The sequence below is a fragment of the Entelurus aequoreus genome, linkage group LG04 (genome assembly GCF_033978785.1).
Source record: "Entelurus aequoreus isolate RoL-2023_Sb linkage group LG04, RoL_Eaeq_v1.1, whole genome shotgun sequence".
NCBI lineage: Eukaryota > Metazoa > Chordata > Actinopteri > Syngnathiformes > Syngnathidae > Entelurus > Entelurus aequoreus.
Window position 1 is genome coordinate 89,585,477 of NC_084734.1, and position 20,328 is coordinate 89,605,804.

Sequence of the window (20,328 nt, forward strand, 5' to 3'; positions counted from 1 at the left end):
GTGTAGAAATCTTTATTTATAAATGAATCACTTGTTTATTTTTCAACAAGTTTTTAGTTATTTTTATATCTTTTTTTCCAATTAGTTCAAGAAAGTTCACAAAAAATTAGCAATATTTTGCACTGTTATACAATTTAATAAATCAGAAACTGATGACATAGTGCTGTATTTTACTTCTTTATCTCTTTTTTTCAACCAAAAATGCATTGCTCTGATTAGGGGGTACTTGAATTAAAACAATTTTCACAGGGGGTACATCACTGAAAAAAGGTTGAGAACCACTGCATTAGTGTACCCTCCCCCCATCAGCCTTCAGTAAACCAGTATCGACGAAAATCCATTTATATTTAATTTCGTCGATGGGTGTGACAAGTTGAAATTATACCCAATCACAGCTCTTTAATAGCGTTAAATATGAGACAGGGTGAGGTCTGGGGGTTAGCAACAATGTAGAGCCAATCAAATACTTTTCCTTCATTGTTTAGGAAGTAAAAATTCTCTCCAGCAGGGCCAAAACAAAAATGTGTGGATTTGTTCGACGCCGTAATATGTGAACAATAAAGAGGGACGGCGTGGCGAAGTTGGTAGAGTGGCTGTGCCAGCAATCGGAGTGTTGCTGGTTACTGGGGTTCAATTCCCACCTTCTACCTTCCTAGTCACGTCCGTTGTGTCCTTGGGCAAGACACTTCACCCTTTTCCTCTGATGGCTGCTGGTTAGCGCCTTGCATGGCAGCTCCCGCCATCAGTGTGTGAATGTGTGTGTGAATGGGTAAATGTGGAAATACTGTCAAAGCGCTTTGAGTACCTTGAAGGTAGAAAAGCGCTATACAAGTATAACCCATTTATCATTTATCATTTATTTTTGACGTCAATGTGACATCTACAGACTGTAAGTGAACTACGTGTATTTGCTGCTTCTACCGCACTCATAAACGAATGATGATGAAGGCATGCATCGTAACTCCGTTTCACTACACACATACATTCCTGCTTAGCCAGAGGCAGCACTTAAAAACATGTTTTTAAATTTCTCTGTGTAAATGAGTGGAGAATACATGAATTTTGACTACTACTTTTCAGTTTTGTAAATATTGACTATTGTGTGTGGAGTCCTACTTCATGTTAAATTTGGCCATCCAGTTAAGCTAAATGTTGTGATAGTTGATAAAAATATGGATGAAGGATACTTTTATTTATTTTACTTGTATTTTTATTGCACTACTTAAAGGCCAAATGCTATTTTGTGTCTTTTTACCTAAGTCTAAGTTCAATGTATAATGTTTTTTATACATTTTTATTGCTATGCTTATCATATAGCACACTGCAATCTATTGAGATAAATGCCAAATGTTCTAAAATACTGTATACAGTGTTTTTATTTTTATTCTGCACAAACCTCCACCTAAGCATGAGGAATGTTTCAAAAGAAAGTCATTGAAGATTTGACAGTCATGTTTGCTTCCCTTATTTTCCTGTTGTTGTCCTCCAGGCCCAGGAGTCTGCAATGTTATCGGAGGAAGTGCGAACTCAGCTGGAGCAGGTTCAGCAGAGGCTTGTCGTGGTCAGAGAAGAGGTGGTGGAGAACAGCATCTCCAGGGAGAAGGAGTCGTTCAACGCCCGACGAGCACAGGTAGCACGACACAAACTCAAGGGATTCCAATCCCAGCGTACAAGATATTACCTGGTTAGACTGGCAAAGGATATGGTAGGCTTTCTGAGAGAGACAAAATATTGTCCAACCCTCACATTTCATCAGTATTCTCTCAAAGGGCCAAAAGTAAGTCAGTGTACAGCTTGTATAGCAGTATAGATTTACTATCCACTGGGGATGTAACAATATCAAAATCTCACGGTACGATATTATTGTGATAAATGTTTTCTTTTTAAGACTTAAAAATGCCATAGTGTGTAAAATTAAGTGGCAGGAATGTTTAGGATCAACACACTTACTGTAATTGAACACAATCGTAATGCTAAAATGTACCAATCATATTTAGTACTGCAAACAAGCGTTTTTAAGTGCTAACAATTGTGACATTTTTATATCCGTTTGGAAAATGCAGTTTCTCAGAAATGTTAACTGACATTTTAACTTTCAATGATGTAAATACCTCACAAATTGACGTTTAGCTTGACTGGCGTAATTTCTTCTGGGGGATGGTAGCTTATCAAGTAGCTTCGGTGTGCAGTAGTTGCTTTCCCTCGGCCCGGAGCGCATTGATGGAATCTGTTATGGCTTGGCTCCAGACGAACGTGGCGCGCTTTGTTTTTGCCAGGGTTGGTTTGTCTGTTTGTTAGCAACTTTAACTCAGTTATTTTGGAAAAAAACAATTCCTCTTAATTAGAGATGTCCGATAATGGCTTTTTTGCCGATATCCGATATTCCGATATTGTCCAACTCTTAATTACCAATTCCGATATCAACCGATACCGATATATACAGTCGTGGAATTAACACATTATTATGCCTAATTTTGTTGTGATGCCCCGCTGGATGCATTAAACAATGTAACTTTACCATGAATTGATTAACGTGGACCCCGACTTAAACAAGTTGAAAAACCTATTGGGGTGTTACCATTTAGTGGTCAATTGTACGGACTGAAATTCGGGAGGCTCCCGGGAAAATCGGGAGGTTGAAACCGATACAGATAATTTCCGATATTACATTTTAAAGCATTTACCGGCCGATAATATAATAATATAGTATATATTATATAGTGTATATATAATATGTAAATATTACATATGTTATATTTTGTATTGCTACTATGCTACATTTTTAGTCTACTTTATACCTTTTTTTATCTCGCTCTCTTCTTGTGCCCTTGTGTACATTATCCTTTCCATCTTTTAGTTAAGTTAATTTAAGTTAAAGTACCAATGATTGTCACACACACTAGGTGTGGTGAAATGTGTCCTCTGCATTTGACCCATCCCCTTGATCACCCCCTGGGAGGTGAGGGGAGCAGTGGGCAGCAGCGGTGCCGCGTCCGGGAATCTTTTGTAACTGAGCTACTGTGTGGAACAATTTCCCTTGTGGATCATTGTTTGTCTAAGCCTAACAAAATAAAGGTTTCAAAAAAGTACTTTACACACGCTTGTACTTAAAGCACTTACTGATACATTTATGCTTTGACCTAAAATACTGGTCAAAATTGTCCAAAGATGTTTTGGATCGATCTTTGTCATTTTACAAGTACAACAAAATTTTGTTTTCACCAATAAATGTGGGAATTTTTGCATTTATTAAACAAACACCTTATTACATTCAATGTAATTAATCCTACGCAATGTAATTGACGCAAATAGCATGCACTCTATGGTGGTAAAATAAGTGTAGAAGGTAAAAAAAACGGAATTAAAAACAAAACGTAAAAGTTACATTTTATAGTTTTTTATATTGCTATTATTGAAATCGTTTCTATGATTCTTATTTTTTTACTTGCTTATTTGTTACTAATTTATCTCCGTTTTTTTTAAATACATTTAAAGTGAAGTGCTGGTAGTACAATAAATACTCATGTTTTTAAATTAATGAACAATTGTGTTATTAATCGTGATTACAATATCAATCAAAATAATTTGTGGTTATTATTTTTGCTATAATCGTCCAGCCCTACCGCCTAGTGTCACAGCATTATTGAAAATAAGTTAAAACTCAGTCATTATTGGCCAAATAGATGGCAACACAAGTGATTTGTCTAGCGTTGCCTTAGTTTTCTTGGGCCTTGGATTTGACCTGCAAAATAAATCTGGATTTTTTTCCCCCACAAGTAAGCTCATTACAACATGTTGGTTTACCTCCATTCGTCTGCAGATTAGTGCACACTTTATTTCTTTTACTCAGCGAGGCATGCAGCATATCATGCAGTTTATTTTGTAGAGCAGATGTGTCAAAGTCGTTTTCACTGAGGGCCACATCGCAGTCATGCTTGGCCCCAGAGAGCCGCTTCTAACAGTGAATACTATTATTACACCATTTTTTATGCATTTTATTAGTTGTTGTTTTTTAAACTAAAATGTAAAAAAAATATGGTAAATTGCAATAATTTCACCTCAAAATGTAGGGTATATTACTGTAAATGGAAAAACAGTACTGCTGTTTTTATGGTAAAAAAAAAAAAAAAAAGGCAGCTCAGTTGGCAGATTTTTACTGTAAAATTTACATTTTTTTACTGTAAATTTTATAAAACTGCAATTTTATAGTAAAATCTTGGCACCTGAGCTGCCAGTTTTTGTTTTTTTTAACCGCAAATCAACAACTGTAGATTTTTGGGTGTATTACTGTAAATGCCAAAAAGGCACCACAGTTTATTACAGTAAAAAAAGTACTGTTTTTTTCATTTAGAGAAAAATGCTGTAAAAACCACAGTGAATTTCACAATTTGACCATGAAATCTATTGCTACTTTTACATTGCACAATTTGATGGATAACTTGCTTTGAAATCATTATTAGTAGTATTTATTTATATTTAAAAAATGGTCTGAATGTTTGAAAATATGTTTTTGCATAATTACACCGTATTTAAGTTAACATAATTTGCTATTACATGGAGTACATATATTGTTTTCCTCCCAAAATAGAAAGAAAGAATACATTTAGTAAGAAAAGTTACAGTACTTTATTGATACATATTATTTGCAGGCTTTGGAGGGCCACATCTGGCCCCCGGGCTTTGAGTTGGACACCTGTGTTGTAGAGAATGTTATTTCCGTAACAGCGACATCAAAAGGCAATGGGATACCGCCTGAGTGAACAGAATAGCTATGACATTGCTGTATATTTTGTTTTAGGAGGACATCTCTAAACTGAGGCGAAAGATCGAAAAGGCCAAGAAACCCGCTGAGAAAATTAGCAACGGCGACGACCTCCTAAATGAAGAAATTAGTGACTATAAGGTAGGTTGACATGGTGCAAAGCTGCCAAATCCTTTATTTTTATTCACTATTTACTAGGGTGGTACGGTATACCGGTACTAGTATAGTACCGTGATACTAATGAATTGTACTCGGTACTATACCGCCTCTAAAAAGTACCGGTCCCCGCCTCCCCTTTTTTTTAACAGGCATGAAGGCGCGTCGTCACATTGTGACATCGCTGGTTTTCCGAACAGAGGAGCATGTTCGGCAGCGCACAATCACGGAGTACTTACAAACCCCGTTTCCATATGAGTTGGGAAATTGTGTTAGATGTAAATATAAACGGAATACAATGATTTGCAAATCCTTTTCAAGCCATATTCAGTTGAATATGCTACAAAGACAACATATTTGATGTTCAAACTCATAAACTTTTTTTTTTTTTTGCAAATAATAATGAACTTAGAATTTCATGGCTGCAACACGTGCCAAAGTAGTTGGGAAAGGGCATGTTCTCCACTGTGTTACATGACCTTTCCTTTTAACAACACTCAGTAAAGGTTTGGGAAGTGAGGAGACACATTTTTGAAGTGGAATTCTTTCCCATTCTTGCTTGATGTACAGCTTAAGTTGTTCAACAGTCCGGGGGTCTCCCTTCTGCTATTGCAGGTGCCACACATTTTCAATGTCTGGACTACAGGCAGGCCAGTCTAGTACCCGCACTCTTTTACTATGAAGCCACGTTGATGTAACACGTGGCTTGGCATTGTCTTGCTGAAATAAGCAGGGGCGTCCATGGTAACGTTGCTTGGATGGCAACATATGTTGCTCCAAAAGTTGTATGTACCTTTCAGCATTAATGGTGCCTTCACAGATGTGTAAGTTACCATGTCTTGGCCACTAATACACCCCCATACCATCACACATGCTGCCTTTTACACTTTGCACCTATAACCATCCGGATGCTTCTTTTCCTCTTTGGTCCGGAGGACACGACGTCCACAGTTTCCAAAAACAATTGAAATGTGGACTCGTCAGAACACTTTTCCACTTAAAAGTCCCAGTCCATCTAAGATGAGCTCAGGCCCAGCGAAGCCGACGGCGTTTCTGGGTGTTGTTGATAAACGGTTTTCGCCTTGCATGGGAGAGTTTTAACTTGCACTTACAGATGTAGCGACCAACTGTAGTTACTGACAGTGGGTTTCTGAAGTGTTCCTGAGCCCATGTGGTGATATCCTTTACACACTGATGTGGCTTGTTGATGCAGTACAGCCTGAGGGATGGAAGGTCACGGGCTTAGCTGCTTACATGCAGTGATTTCTCCACATTCTCTGAACCCTTTGATGATATTACGGAGCGTAGATGGTGAAATCCCTAAATTCCTTGCAATAGCTGCTTGAGAAAGGTTGTTCTTAAACTGTTCAACAATTTGCTCACGCATTTGTTGACAAAGGGTTGACCCTCGCCCCATCCTTGTTTGTGAATGACTGAGCATTTCATGGAATCTACTTTTATAGCCAATCATGGCACCCACCTGTTCCCAATTAGCCTGTTCACCTGTGGGATGTTCCAAATAAGTGTTTGATGAGCATTCCTCAACTTTATCAGTATTTATTGCCACCTTTCCCAACTTCTTTGTCACGTGTTGCTGCCATCAAATTCTAAAGTTAATGATTATTTGCAAAAAAAAAAAAGTTTATCAGTTTGAACATCAAATATGTTGTCTTTGTAGCATATTCAACTGAATATGGGTTGAAAAGGATTTGCAAATCATTGTATTCCGTTTATATTTACATCTAACACAATTTCCCAACTCATATGGAAACGGGGTTTGTACAAGCAGACAAAGTGTGTAGACAGAAAAGGGAGAATGGATGCATTTTGGCCTAAAAACTAAAGATAAAGTTGAAGTTATAACACTGAAACACCCTCAGGTGCTTTAAGACATGGCTAACTAGCTAGCGGCTAACGTCCATCCGCAGTCTGCAGTGTTTTAGCTACTTCTAAATCACTAATCCTCGCCTCCATGGCGACAAATAAAGTGAGTTTCTTACAAGTATCATCCCTGCAGGACGAGGAATAGCTAAACATGCTTCACTACACACCGTAGCTCACCGGCGTCACAATGTAAACAAACGCCATGGGTGGATCTACACCTAACATCCACTGTAATGATACCAAGTACAGGAGCGTATCTAGTCGATACTACTATGATTACATCGATATTTTTTTAGCATCACCAAATTATTATTACTTTTTTAAATGTATATTATGTTAATACGAACCTGGACACATGAGGACTTAAATTATGACTATTGTATGATCCTGTAACTACTTGGTATCGGATCGATACCCAAATTTGTGGTATCATCCAAAACTAATGTAAAGTATCAAACAACAGAAATAAAAGTGATTATTACATTTTAACAGAAGTGTAGATAGAACATGTGAAAAGAGAAAGTAAGCAGATATTAACAGTAAATGAAAAAGTAGATTAATAATTCTTTTTCTACTGCTTGTCCTTACTAATTTTGACAGATTAATAGAATGGAAAGTGTTACTACATACGGGGCGGTATAGCTCGGTTGGTAGTGTGGCCGTGCCAGCAACTTGAGGGTTCCCAGTTTCGATCCCAGCTTTGCCATCCTAGTCACCGTCGTTGTGTCCTTGGGCAAGACACTTTACCCACCTGCTCCCAGTGCCACCCACACTAACTTAGATATTGGGTTTCACTATGTAAAGCGCTTTGAGTCACTAGAGAAAAGCACTATATAAATATAATTCACTTCACTTCACTACATCAGCAGCTAAATTAGGAGCCTTTATATATTGCAATAATAAACATATGTTTAATGTACTGTAATATTTTTTGTTAAAATAAAGCCAATAATGCCATTTTTGTGGTCCCCTTTAATAAGTAAAGTACCGAAAAGTATCAAAATACATTTTGGTACCGGGACAACCCTACTATTTACTTTTCACTCCAAAGTTAAACAGTCAAATGGTGCCGTGCTTTGAGACGCTTGAGCTTGAATGCCACTTGGTATGATCCCATAACCTCCCTTGCTGTCCTAGATATTTCTGTGCAGCCATTAATACCATTCATCTGAGTACAAAACAACCTCCTCTCTCTGCCTCCCCCCAGGCACGGCTAACGTGTCCTTGTTGCAACTCCCGGGTGAAGGACGCCGTCCTGACAAAGTGCTTCCACGTCTTCTGCTTCGAGTGCGTCAAGACACGCTACGACACGCGCCAGAGGAAATGCCCCAAGTGCAACGCCGCATTCGGGGCCAACGACTTCCATCGCATTTACATCGGCTAGTCCACACTTAATGCGAGGCAGGAAGACGACAAGCCGTATAGTGCAGATGCTGCCTGCAGCACTTGTTCTCCTCTTGTGTTGAAACGCCTCTACTGTATTTGTCCGGCCTCAAACTGAACTGAAGGCGTTAATACTTAGCTTTTAGGGTTTTTTTTTTTACTAACTGAATTTGTATGTGGCCTTAAAACAAGGCAGTCACACACAAAGGATTAGCAGCATTCCTGTTTCCTTGCAATGAACGTGTGAATGTGTAATGTTTAGAGATGTCGATAAATGCTTTAAAATGTAATATTGGAAATTATCGGTATAGTTTTTTTTATTATCAGTATCGGGTTTTTTTTGGTTTTTTTTAATTTATATTATTTTGATTAAATCAACATACAAAACACAAGATACACTTACAATTAGTGCACCAACCCAAAAAACCTCCCTCCCCCATTTACACTCATTCACACAAAAGGGTTGTTTCTTTCTGTTATTAATATTCTGGTTCCTACATTATATATCAATATATATCAATACAGTCTGCAAGGGATACAGTCCGTAAGCACACATGATTGTGCGTGCTGTTGGTCCACTAATAGTACTAACCTTTAACACTTCATTTTACTCATTTTCATTAATTGCTAGTTTCTATGTAACTGTTTTGATATTGTTTTACTTTCTTTTTTATTCAAGAAAATGTGTTTAATTTATTTCTTATTTTATTAATTTTTTTAAAAAAGACCTTATCTTCACCATACCTGGTTGTCCAAATTAGGCATAATGTGTTAATTCCACGACTGTATATAATATCGGTATCGGTTGATGTCGGTATCGGTAATTAAGAGTTGGACAATATCGGATATCGGCAAATAGCCATTATCGGACATCCCTAGTAATGTTTGTCTACTTGTTGCTGTTTCTTTTTTTTAAATTATTCTCTGAAAACTGCTGAAAAATTGTACTGAAATCGTAAGAGACTAAAGCCTAAAATTGCGCCCTCGTTTTCATCAGTTAAATTATTTCCGATGAAGCCGCGACAGCCACGGGGGTAAAAGACTACATTTCCCAGAATGCACTTCGTAGCCGCTTTAAGATCCCCACGTCTATGCTGCTAGTCGTCAGGATACGTCGTCAAACGCGGCGGGGAAAGGAGTATCTTTTTTTTTTTTTAGCAGCGATACGAGCCATTTTACTTAAAAAATAAGAAAATATCCGAACGTAACATACATTTGGAGACAAAGGGCTGTCGCATGTGACTTTTGTATGACTCGTTGCTGAAATAAGAAGCTTCACCAGCTCGTGTTCCGCTCAAAGCCACAACGTTTCGTTTTTTCCCACCCATCATTTTGTTAGGCTTGCTTTTGGAACATTAGTGCACTGAATTGTTTTTTATTATAACTTGCAACTGGACGCATGTTGGATATCCGGAGGACTGTTTGGGTTTAAATCTTCTGAAAGTTAGCTGCCAAATATAGCTAGCGTTAATACCGCAGCGTCCTTGGCTGAGCACGAGTGGATCATTGCCGCCTTGCCAAACTTTATAATTACACCGTCGATCGCATTTCCGCCCTTTTAACCCCGTTTGTCGTTTTAAAGACACATTTCTTATCCCGTCCTTGAACAAAACGATGGCTTTTAATGTCGGTTTGAGCATTTTGCTGCTCCTGCTGACTTCCACGGTGCTCCATGCTGAGGCCGAGCAAGCACGCCACGCCACCGAGAAAGAGAGCCCGCCGACGGTCACCCTGCGCAGCTTGTTCCGTGGAACCAGCCAGGAGCTCCATCAGTACGCGGAGTCTCTGCTGGGAACTGGTGTCATCCGATCAGCGGTTGAGGTAAATAAAACACGTTTTACTCCGAACTCTTCCTAACGCGACTAATTATCTCTGACCAAAGCTTAATTAATCACTAATTGGACCTCTTTCACTCTGTCTCACAACTATTAATGCTCCCCTCCTCTTTGGCTTCCTCGCCTGTTGTCACTTCGCTCTTCTGCTCTCCTAGAGTGCACTCTTGTTGCTAGAGTCACTGCTCGGGCAGGAGAACGTCTATTCAGTGGCCATGGTAAGAAACCTCCTGGGATTTTCTTCTAACCTGCCCCTCCAGTAGCATGACATGATTGATTGATTGAAGCTTTTATTAGTAGATTGCACAGTACAGTACATATTCAGTACAATTGACCACTAAATGGTAACACCCCAATAAGTTTTTCAACTTGTTTAAGTCGGGGTCCACGTTAATCAATTCATGGTACAAATATATACTATCATAATACAGTCATCACACAAGTTAATCATCAGAGTATATACACTACCGTTCAAAAGTTTGGGGTCACATGTAAATGTCCTTATTTTAGAAGGAAAGCACTGTACTTTTCAATGAAGATAACTTTAAACTAGTCTTAACTTTACAGAAATACACTCTATACATTGCTAATGTGGTAAATGACTATTCTAGCTGCAAATGTCTGCTTTTTGGTGCAATATCTACATAGGTGTATAGAGGCCCATTTCCAGCAACTATCACTCCAGTGTTCTAATGGTACAATGTGTTTGCTCATTGGCTCAGAAGGCTAATTGATGATTAGAAAACCCTTGTGCAATCATGTTCACACATCTGAAAACAGTTTAGCTTGTTACAGAAGCTACAAAACTGACCTTCCTTTGAGCAGATTGAGTTTCTGGAGCATCACATTTGTGGGCTCAATTAAACGCTCAAAATGGCCAGAAAAAGAGAACTTTAATCTGAAACTCGACAGTCTATTCTTGTTCTTAGAAATGAAGGCTATTCCACTAAATTGTTTGGGTGACCCCAAACTTTTGAACGGTAGTGTACATTGAATTATTTACAATCCGGGGGGTGGGATGAGGAGGGTTTGGTTGATATCAGCACTTCAGTCATCAACAATTGCATCATCAGAGAAATGGACATTGAAACAGTGTAGGTCTGACTTGGTAGGATATGTACAGCGAGCAGAGAACATAGTGAGTTCAGGTGGCATAAGAACAAGTATATACATTACAAATACATTTGGTTATTTACAATCCGGGGAGGTGGGATGTGGAGGGGCGAGGGTGTTAGTCAAGGGTTGAAGTTGCCTGGAGGTGTTCTTTTAGTGCGGTTTTGAAGGAGGATAGAGATGCACTTTCTTTTACACCTGTTGGTAGTGCATTCCATATTGATGTGGCATAGAAGGAGAATGAGTTTAGACCTTTGTTAGATCGGAATCTGGGTTTAACATGGTTTGTGGAGCTCCCCCTGGTGTTGTGGTTATGGCGGTCATTTACGTTAAGGAAGTAGTTTGACATGTACTTCGGTATCAGGGAGGTGTAGCGGATTTTATAGACTAGGCTCAGTGCAAGTTGTTTTACTCTGATTTTAGTCCAAAGTTGCACAGGACACATTAGGTCCCATCCAATAGTATGTTTGTTATTGTTTGCAGTAGTGGTGCATCTTCCTGAAAGAAGCTTGTTCAGATTAAAACAAATATTCCATGCATGTGAGGTGAGGTATTCATGTATTCTGCTGCACTCTTCTATCCGGTTTAGTGCAAAAGGGATGCAGAAATAGTTGGATCAGAAACCGAAATAGAACTTTAATCTAGCGGTTCTATTAGATTATGTGTCCAGTTAGGACTTGGGTGTCAGGTCGAAGAAGTTCAGTATACAACATTTTATAAAAATGTACAGTAGAGGCCAAACGTTTGGACACACCTTCTCATTCAACGCGTATTCTTTATTTTCATGACTATTTACATTGTAGATTGTATAAACATGGATGCATATGCAAAAGTGCAATATATTTATCTGTACAGTACCATATTTTTCGGACTATAAGTCGCAGTTTTTTTCAAAGTTTGGCCGGGGGTGCGACTTATACTCGGGAGCGACTTTTGTGTGAAATTATTAACACATTAGCGTAAAACATCAAATAATATTATTGATGTCATTCACGTAAGAGACTAGACGTATAAGATTTCATGGGATTTAGCGATTAGGAGTGACAGATTGTTTGGTAAACGTATAGCATGTTCTATATGTTATAGTTATTTGAATGACTCTTACCATAATATGTGAGGTTAACATACCAGTTGGTTATTTATGCCTCATATAACGTACACTTATTCAGTCTGTTGTTCACTATTCTTTATTTTAAATTGCCTTTCAAATGTCTATTCTTGCTGTTGGCTTTTATCAAATCAATTTCCCCCCAAAATGCGACGACTTATACTCCAGTGCGACTTATGTTTTTTTCCTTCTTTATTATGCATTTTCGGCCGGTGCGACTTATACTCCGAAAAATACGGTAATCTATTTATTTATATCTGCACCTTATTGATTTTTTATCGTACACTACCATGAGCTAATGCAACAAAATGTCATTCTTATCTGTACTGTAAAGTTCACATTTGAATGACAATAAAAAGGAAGTCTAAGTCTTTGCTGTGATCACTGCTTTGCACACTCTTGGCATTCTCTCGATGAGCTTCGAGCACACCTGTGAAGTGAAAGCCATATCAGGTGACTACCTCTTGAAGCTCATCGAGAGAATGCCAAGAGTGTGCGGAAAAGTAATCAAAGGGTGGCTATTTTGAAGGAACTCGGATATAAAACATGTTTTCAGTTATTTCACTTTTTTTTTTTGATAAGTACACGACTCCAGGTGTTCATTCAATCAAAAGAACTACCATTACATGTTATGTAGACCACAAGGAAGTGTTTTACATTTACAAAAAAATAATATGACTTTTTAATGCGCCCTATAACCTTATATATGAAAAAAGATCAAAAATAGACCGTTCATCTGCGGTGCGCCTTATAATCCGGTGCGCCTCATAATCCGGAAAATGTGTTCATTCATAGTTTTGATGCCTTCGGTGACAATGTACAATGTAAATAGTCATGAAAATAAAGAAAACGCATTGAATGAGAAGGTGTGTCCAAACTTTTGGCCTGTACTGTATATAACATTTACTATACCTAAATCTTGTCTGACTAGAAGAAACTGAAAAGTATATCCAGTAAGAAAACAATCTGTTCCATTTAATGGTTCAGTTTCACCTCATCTTTTGAAGGTAAATTGTAATTTATTTTTGCCAATATTGAGGATCAGAATCTTGACTATTATTTCAAGAAATGGGACCAGTGCATTCACATTTCTGTGACTTTTCAAACCCGTGTTCTGACTTTATCCTGTTCTACTACTTTTGTCTGTAACTTTGTTGTGCAGACTGACTCATTCTCATACTTCCTGACTAATAATTTCCACAGGCGACCTTAAACCACTTCCTTTACTTTTGACTACAGATTTTTTCTTTTTTTTTTCTAGTTCATCACTGAAAATACATGTTTATCAGGGCTGCAGCTACCGATTTATTTTAGTAATCGAGTAATCTCGGTTGGTAGAGCGGCCGTGCCAGCAACTCGAGGGTTCTAGTTTGGATTCCTGCTTCCGCCATCCTTGTCACAGCTGTTGTCCTTGGGCAAGACACGTTACCCACCTGCTCCTTGTGCCACCCACACTGGTTTGAATGTAGTTTAAAGATGTAGGTAATGGCTTTCACTATGTAAAGCGCTTGGAGTCATTAGGAAGGAAAAAAAGCGCTATATAAATGTACTCTACTAGTTTGATCGTGCTTTATAGCTTTGATGCGTGTTTTTTCTGCTTGATATAAATAAATAAATGATAACTTTTGTTAATATATTTTGAATAAATGCACATGAAATTGCACTTTCAACATGTGTGCATTAATACGTTATTTTATTTTATTTTTTAACTCTATGCTGTCCACCCCCACACAGATCATGGCACACACACACACCACCGCTTTCATGTGCGCTCTATTACAGCGGCTGTCTGGAAACTATGTCATGGGGTCTAGATTTGATCATTTTAAATGACATTCATTAAACAATGAATCAAAACAGAATAAAAATCTAAGCTTTTTTGTAATTGAATTAATAATAATAATAATAATAGATTTTATTTGTAAAAATAAAAAAAAAAGCACTTTACATTGAGTAAACAACCTCAAAGTGCTACAGTGTATAAAAATAAAAAGATAATAAAAAATTAAAAAAAATAAAAACTAGAACAGCCAAATAGCTAAAACTGATATGCATATGTCTAAAAAAAAAAAAAAAAAGGCTTTTTAAAAAATAATGGTTTTTAAGCATTTTTTAAAAGCATCCCCAGTCTGTGGTGCCCTCAGGTGGTCAGGGAGAGCGTTCCACAAACTAATAGTTGCAGCCCTGCTTTTTTATTGATTCTTACTAAAGCTGAACACGATAATATATAGTATTTAAAATGTGTGAGACATATACAGTATATGCTTAGGTACCGCGGTCAAACGATGCCATTTTTTAATCAGATTAATCACGCTTTTACATTTTGATTTATCGCCCTAAATTGACAAAAATGCAATTTAATGGTCAGAATGTCATACAGGAACCTTTTTGAAATGTTTTACTTAAATGTGCGTGGTTGATTTGCTCAAAACTTGCAAACAGTCTTATATAATATGTGTCATACTTGATCATTTCGCGATATTGCCATATTTTTGCTGAAAGGATTTAGTAGAGAACATCGACGATAAAGTTTGCAACTTTTGGTCGCTGATTAAAAAAAAAAGCCTTGCCTGTACCGGAAGTAGCGTGACGTCACAGGTTGAAAGGCTCCTCACATTTCCCCATTGTTTTCAATGCAGCGAGAGCGATTCGGACCGAGAAAGCGACGATTACCCCATTAATTTGAGCGAAGATGAAAGATTTGTGGATGAGAAACGTGAGAGTGAAGGACTAGAGTGCAGTGCAGGACGTGTCTTTTTTTCGCTCTGACCGTAACTTAGGTACAAGCTGGCTCATTGGATTCCACACTTTCTCCTTTTTCTATTGTGGGTCACGGATTTGTATTTTAAACCACATGGGATACTATATCCTCTTGAAAATGAGAGTCGAGCACGCAAAATGGACATTCACAGTGACTTTTATCTCCACGACAATACATCGGCGAAGCACTTTAGCTACGGAGCTAACGTGATAGCATCGGGCTTAACTGCATATAGAAACAAAATAAATAAACCCCTGACTGGAAGGATGGACAGAAAATCAACAATACTATTAAACCATGGACATGTAACTACACGGTTAATGCTTTCCAGGCTGGCGAAGCTTAAAAATGCTGTTGCTAACGACGCCATTGAAGCTAACTTAGCTACGGGACCTCACGGAGCTATGCTAAAAACATTAGCTATCCACCTACGCCAGCCAGCCCTCATCTGCTCATCAACACCCGTGCTCACCTGCGTTCCAGCGATCGATGGTGCGACGAATGACTTCACCCGATCACCGATGCGGTCGGCGGCTAGCGTCGGATAGCACGTCTGCTATCCGAATCAAAGTCCTCCAGGTTGTGTTGCTGCAGCCAGCCGCTAATACACCGATCCCATCTACAACTTTCTTCTTTGCAGTCTCCATTGTTCATTAAACAAATTGCATAAGATTCACCAACACAGATGTCCAAAATACTGTGGAATTTTGCGATGAAAACAGAGCTTTTTGTATTGGATACAATGTGTCCGAATACTTCCGTTTCAACCATTGACGTCACGCGCATACGTCATCATACATAGACGTTTTCAACCGGAAGTTCCCCGGGGAATGTAAAATGTCACTTTATAAGTTAACCCGGCCGTATTGGCATGTGTTGCAATGTTAAGATGTCATCATTGATATATAAACTATCAGACTGCGTGGTCGCTAGTAGTGGCTTTCAGTAGGCCTTTAAGCATCAGCAGTAAAGGTGCATGTGCGGTCACAATAAATTGTGCGATTAATTTGCGTATTCACATAATGGTGATAATCTTTTCTGATTATTCGCCTGAGTTAATGTGTTGACTTTGACTGTCCTGGTGTAAAGTTGCAAGCAAATATGGTCAATTCTGGATTTCTATTGAGAGATGATTTAACCCCCCAATTCCAACCCCTTGATGCTGAGTGCCAAGCAGGGAGGTAATGGGTCCCATTTTTATAGTCTTTGGTATGACTCTGAACTGAACTCACAACCTACCCATCTCATGGCGGACACAGTGTGACAATCATGGGTACTTTACCTTTAACTTAATTATTAGATATTAAATAGGCTTATACTGCAGCACAATTTGTGTGAATGGCGTTAGAAGATAGTTTTGTTTTTGTAACCTTTTTTTTTAATCTCTCAAGAGGAGGTGCTTGCATTAGTCGTCACTCAACTGGCCGTAGCTTCTCTTCTTACTAGTTGAGACTAAATCAACAACACATCGGCTGGCTGCAGACTATTTTGTCACAATGACTTCAAAATGTGAACAATCAATCACTTCCACAGAATTACACCAGTTAATAAATTAATTAATATGCACATTGCTATAGGCTGCTGCCCCCGCGACCCGACCTCGGATAAGCGGAAGAAGATAGATGGATGGATGCATATTGCTATATCAATTGTCTAACAAGGCCTATTTTAAGGCGTACACAGACAGCACCGTGAGGTGACAGATGCCCGAGTCATGCTCTGACATGCTGAACAGTCCTCACTTTGTGCAACAGGTGCAGATAAGCAACTTGCAGGGCTTCCCCTGACCTTGACGGACGATTCCTCAGCGCGTGTGTGTGTGTGTGTGTGTGTGTGTGTGTGTGTGTGTGTGTGTGTGTGTGTGTGTGTGTGTGTGTGTGTGTGTGTGTGTGTGTGTGTGTGTGTGTGTGTGTGTGTGTGTGTGTGTGTGTGTGTGTGTGTGTGATACACAAATAGAGGAGGGCAGCTGTTGCCACTCACACACAGCTGTTTGCTCAAGTCCACAGTACAGCAGCAATTAAATTATGTTCAGAAAGTTATCTCCCTTCACTATTATGTACAGTAAAGGCCAAAAGTGTGAACATACCTTCTCATTCAATGTGTTTTCTTTATTTTCATGACTATTTACATTGTCTAAGAAGGCATCAAAACTATGAAAGAACACATGGAGTTATGTACCATATTTTCCGGATTATAAGGCGCACTGCCGATGAACGGTCTATTTTGATCTTTTTTCATATATAAGGCGCATTAGAGGAGACTTTTTTTTTTCTAAATGTAAAACGCTTCCTTGTGGTGTACATAACATGTAATGGTGGTTCTTTTGGTCAACATGTTGCATAGAGGATGTTTTACACATCATCTTCAAGCCGCTTTCTGACAAGTCATTTCAGGATGCGCCGTTTTTTTGGTTTTTTTAATTAAATCAACATAAAAAACACAAGATACACTTACAATTAGTGCACCAACCCAAAAAACCTCCCTCCCCCATTTACACTCATTCACACAAAAGGGTTGTTTCTTTCTGTTATTAATATTCTGCTTCCTACATTATATATCAATACAGTCTGCAAGGGATACATACAGTCTGTGAAGCACACATGATACTAACCTTTAACAGTTAATTTTACTCATTTTCATTAATTACTAGTTTCTATGTAACTGTTTTTATATTGTTTTACTTTCTTTTGTTATTCAAGAAAAAAGAAAATGTTTTTTTTTTATCTATTGTATTTTTTTTAAAATGACCTTATCTTCACCAGAGCAGGTTGTCAATGAATTTAGATTGTTTAAAGGGTCTTAAAACCAGGTCCAGGTCGGGCTCAGCAACACACATCTTCATTCATGTACACTCAAAATTAGGGAACACAACAAATTGCATATAATCTGTAAGCAAAATTACATTTTTAAAATAAGCATTTATGTACAGTCCAGGTTGGACTCAGCAACACACACCTTCATTTATGTACACTCAAATTAGGAAACAACAGATTGCATATAATATATAAACAAAACTACATTTTCAAACAAAATTACATTTTCAAAATAAGCATCTGAGGACTTCCCATCTTTTTTTAAATATTTTTTGGCATCGGTTTCAACCATATAACTTTCTAAAGTTAAATAATACTGGATGCGCCGTTTTGTGGGCGGTCCTATTTACGTGGCTCACCTTGGGCAGCGTCTTCTCCCCGTCATCTTTGTTGTAGCGTGCAAGGACGGGAGTGGAAGAAGTGTCAAAAGATGGCGCTAACTGTTTTAATGACATTCACACTTGACTTCAATCAATAACAGAGCAGCATCTCCTCATCTGGAAACGACAACACCGGAAATGTGTCCCGTGAAAAACTGTCCGACCGGAACTCTAATAACTAAAGTTCCTTGAGTGAATAATGTCAAGTCACTACACCGGTATGTTTTAGTGCTTTCATGGCGAGTTTACTGACAGATATAAGTAAGAACTTTACACGACTTTATATTAGAAATGGCAACAGTGGAGGATGAATTCCACTTAAGAAGATAGAGAAAAAGAAGAAGCTTATCAACTATGCCGTCTACACGGACCAAAAAAGCGGATTTGCGCAATTTTTCAGGATTTATGCAGATCCCAAGTACAGATCAGCAGGTACCAGAAGGTAAGAGAAGTTGCTTTTGGGTAATATTGCGAAACAAAACGCCAGGGAATATGTCTTACCTTATACACACACACCATAATACTCGGATGTTGCAGCGCATCAAACAGTGCAGCCTACACTTATCTCTTATGTTTGACTGCCATCTGCTGTTCACACTTATTACACCATGTACCAAATAAAATTGCTTCGAGGTGGGTAAGCGCAACCAAACTTATTCCTTACATTAGGCGCACCGGGTTATAAGGCGCACTGTCGAGTTTTGAGAAGAAGAAAAATGATTTTAAGTGCGCCTTATAGTCCGAAAAAGGGGAAATAACTGAAAACCTGTTTTATATTCTAGTTCCTTCAAAATAGCCACCCTTTGCTGTGATTACTTTTTTTGCATTCTCTCGATGAGCTTTAAGAGGTAATCACCTGAAATGGTTTTCACTTCACAGGTGTGCTTGAAGCTCATGGAGAGAATGCCAAGAGTGTGCAAAGCAGTAATCGGAGCAAAGGGTGGCTATTTTGAAGAAGCTAGAATATAAAACATGTTTTCAGTTATTTCACCTTTTTTTGTTAAGTACATAACTCCACATGTGTTCATTCATAGTTGTGATGCCTTCACTGACAATCTACAATGTCAATGTCTACAAGTCATGAAAATAAAGAAAACACATTGAATTAGAAGGTGTGTCCAAACTTTTGGCCTGTACTGTACATAATGTCAATGCAAGACACTATGACTTAAAAAAAAGAGTAAAGGATCAGTTTTCATGTGTACTGAATGTGATCAGAAAGTGTTGCAACGAGCTAAAACTTGTCTTCTCTGGACACCCAAACAGTTTTTGCAAATGGTGATCCGCTGCGTGGCCGAAGGAGCGTCCAGCGGCCTCAACGTCATCGCAGTGTACGTCACGGAGATCCTTCGAGTCACAGGATTTGATGGTGGGTGTTTGGTGCGAAGCTTGTTTACTCCCAGTTGTTGGCACTGAAATGAGGGAGTGCTTCTCCCTCAGGCTGCTACGACTTTTTTAAAAAAAAAAGGTAATTGATTGTTCTCATCCCAGCTACCTTCACGCTGCCTCGCTTCACCCCAGAGGGTGTGATCACAGTGGCCCAGTGGGGCGTCCTGGCTCTCATGGGCTACTGGGGGCTGACCATCCTCCTCCGCCTGGTGATCGGCACTCTGCGGCAGGTCTTCTGGTTGGTGAAGATGGCGGTGGTGCTGTGGCTCTTCGCCATGATCGTGAGCGACAGGAGCGCCAGCGGGGATACCACGGCGGTGCGCCTGGGCGGCCTGGTGCTGGCGTACATCCTGTTGAGCCTGCTGACCTCCGGCTCGGACCAGACGGGCGTTCTGGAGCATCGCCTGAGGAGCCTGGAGGGCCGAGTGAAGGCGGTGGAGAAGAAGAAAGGTAACAATTGAGGAAACGATGGACAAAGGGGATAGTTTGTATGGGTGTCAAACTACTATTGGTAATAAAATGGCTTTTTAATGAGAAAGTAGAATGGTGTGACTGTCATGTTGCGTCAGTGGGGACTCACTGAACGTGTTAAACCTTTCTGCCTTTCTTATTGCTGTCAGCTCTATCTTCTCCGCTATCTTCAGTCACACTTCCCTTCCGGTTCCCTCTCAAGTCCTTTCCACCCCTTGTCAAGGAGTGGAAAGTGGGACAGAAAATGTCAGGTTCAAACACCGATGACATCTAGTA

The 20,328-nt window shown here is 39.0% G+C and overlaps 2 protein-coding genes across 3 annotated transcripts in view; both read left to right on the forward strand.

The window, feature by feature from the left end:
- The window catches only part of rnf20 (ring finger protein 20, E3 ubiquitin protein ligase), a 29,663-nt gene extending 21,037 nt beyond the window's left edge, over positions 1–8,626 (forward strand). The window contains exons 20-22 of the mRNA XM_062045967.1: positions 1,490–1,630; positions 4,799–4,903; positions 8,010–8,626. Coding sequence (XP_061901951.1) covers positions 1,490–1,630; positions 4,799–4,903; positions 8,010–8,186 — 423 coding nt within the window. The 3' untranslated portion in view covers positions 8,187–8,626. The remainder of the gene's footprint in view (positions 1–1,489; positions 1,631–4,798; positions 4,904–8,009) is intronic.
- Positions 8,627–9,230: 604 nt separating this feature from the next.
- On the forward strand, positions 9,231–20,125 carry si:dkey-74k8.3 (voltage-gated monoatomic cation channel TMEM109). 2 transcript variants are annotated; one of them, XM_062045968.1, is made up of 4 exons: positions 9,231–10,006; positions 10,176–10,235; positions 19,459–19,561; positions 19,684–20,125. In XM_062045968.1, exons 1-4 carry the CDS (start codon positions 9,800–9,802, stop codon positions 20,040–20,042), a joined length of 729 nt encoding a protein of 242 aa, XP_061901952.1. In that variant the 5' UTR covers positions 9,231–9,799; the 3' UTR covers positions 20,043–20,125. The 2 variants fall into 2 exon arrangements, with proteins under 2 accessions (XP_061901952.1, XP_061901953.1); XM_062045969.1 differs by lacking the exon at positions 10,176–10,235 and having other exon boundaries at positions 9,236–10,006.
- The last annotated feature ends 203 nt before the right edge of the window (positions 20,126–20,328 follow it).

Coding starts and splice junctions, on each gene's coding strand:
- si:dkey-74k8.3 (XM_062045968.1), top strand. CDS start 9,800: ATGGCTTTTAATGTCGGTTTGAGCATTTTGCTGCTCCTGCTGACTTCC. Junction 10,007..10,175: donor TCATCCGATCAGCGGTTGAG/GTAAATAAAACA, acceptor CTGCTCTCCTAG/AGTGCACTCTTGTTGCTAGA. Junction 19,562..19,683: donor TCGAGTCACAGGATTTGATG/GTGGGTGTTTGG, acceptor TTCTCATCCCAG/CTACCTTCACGCTGCCTCGC.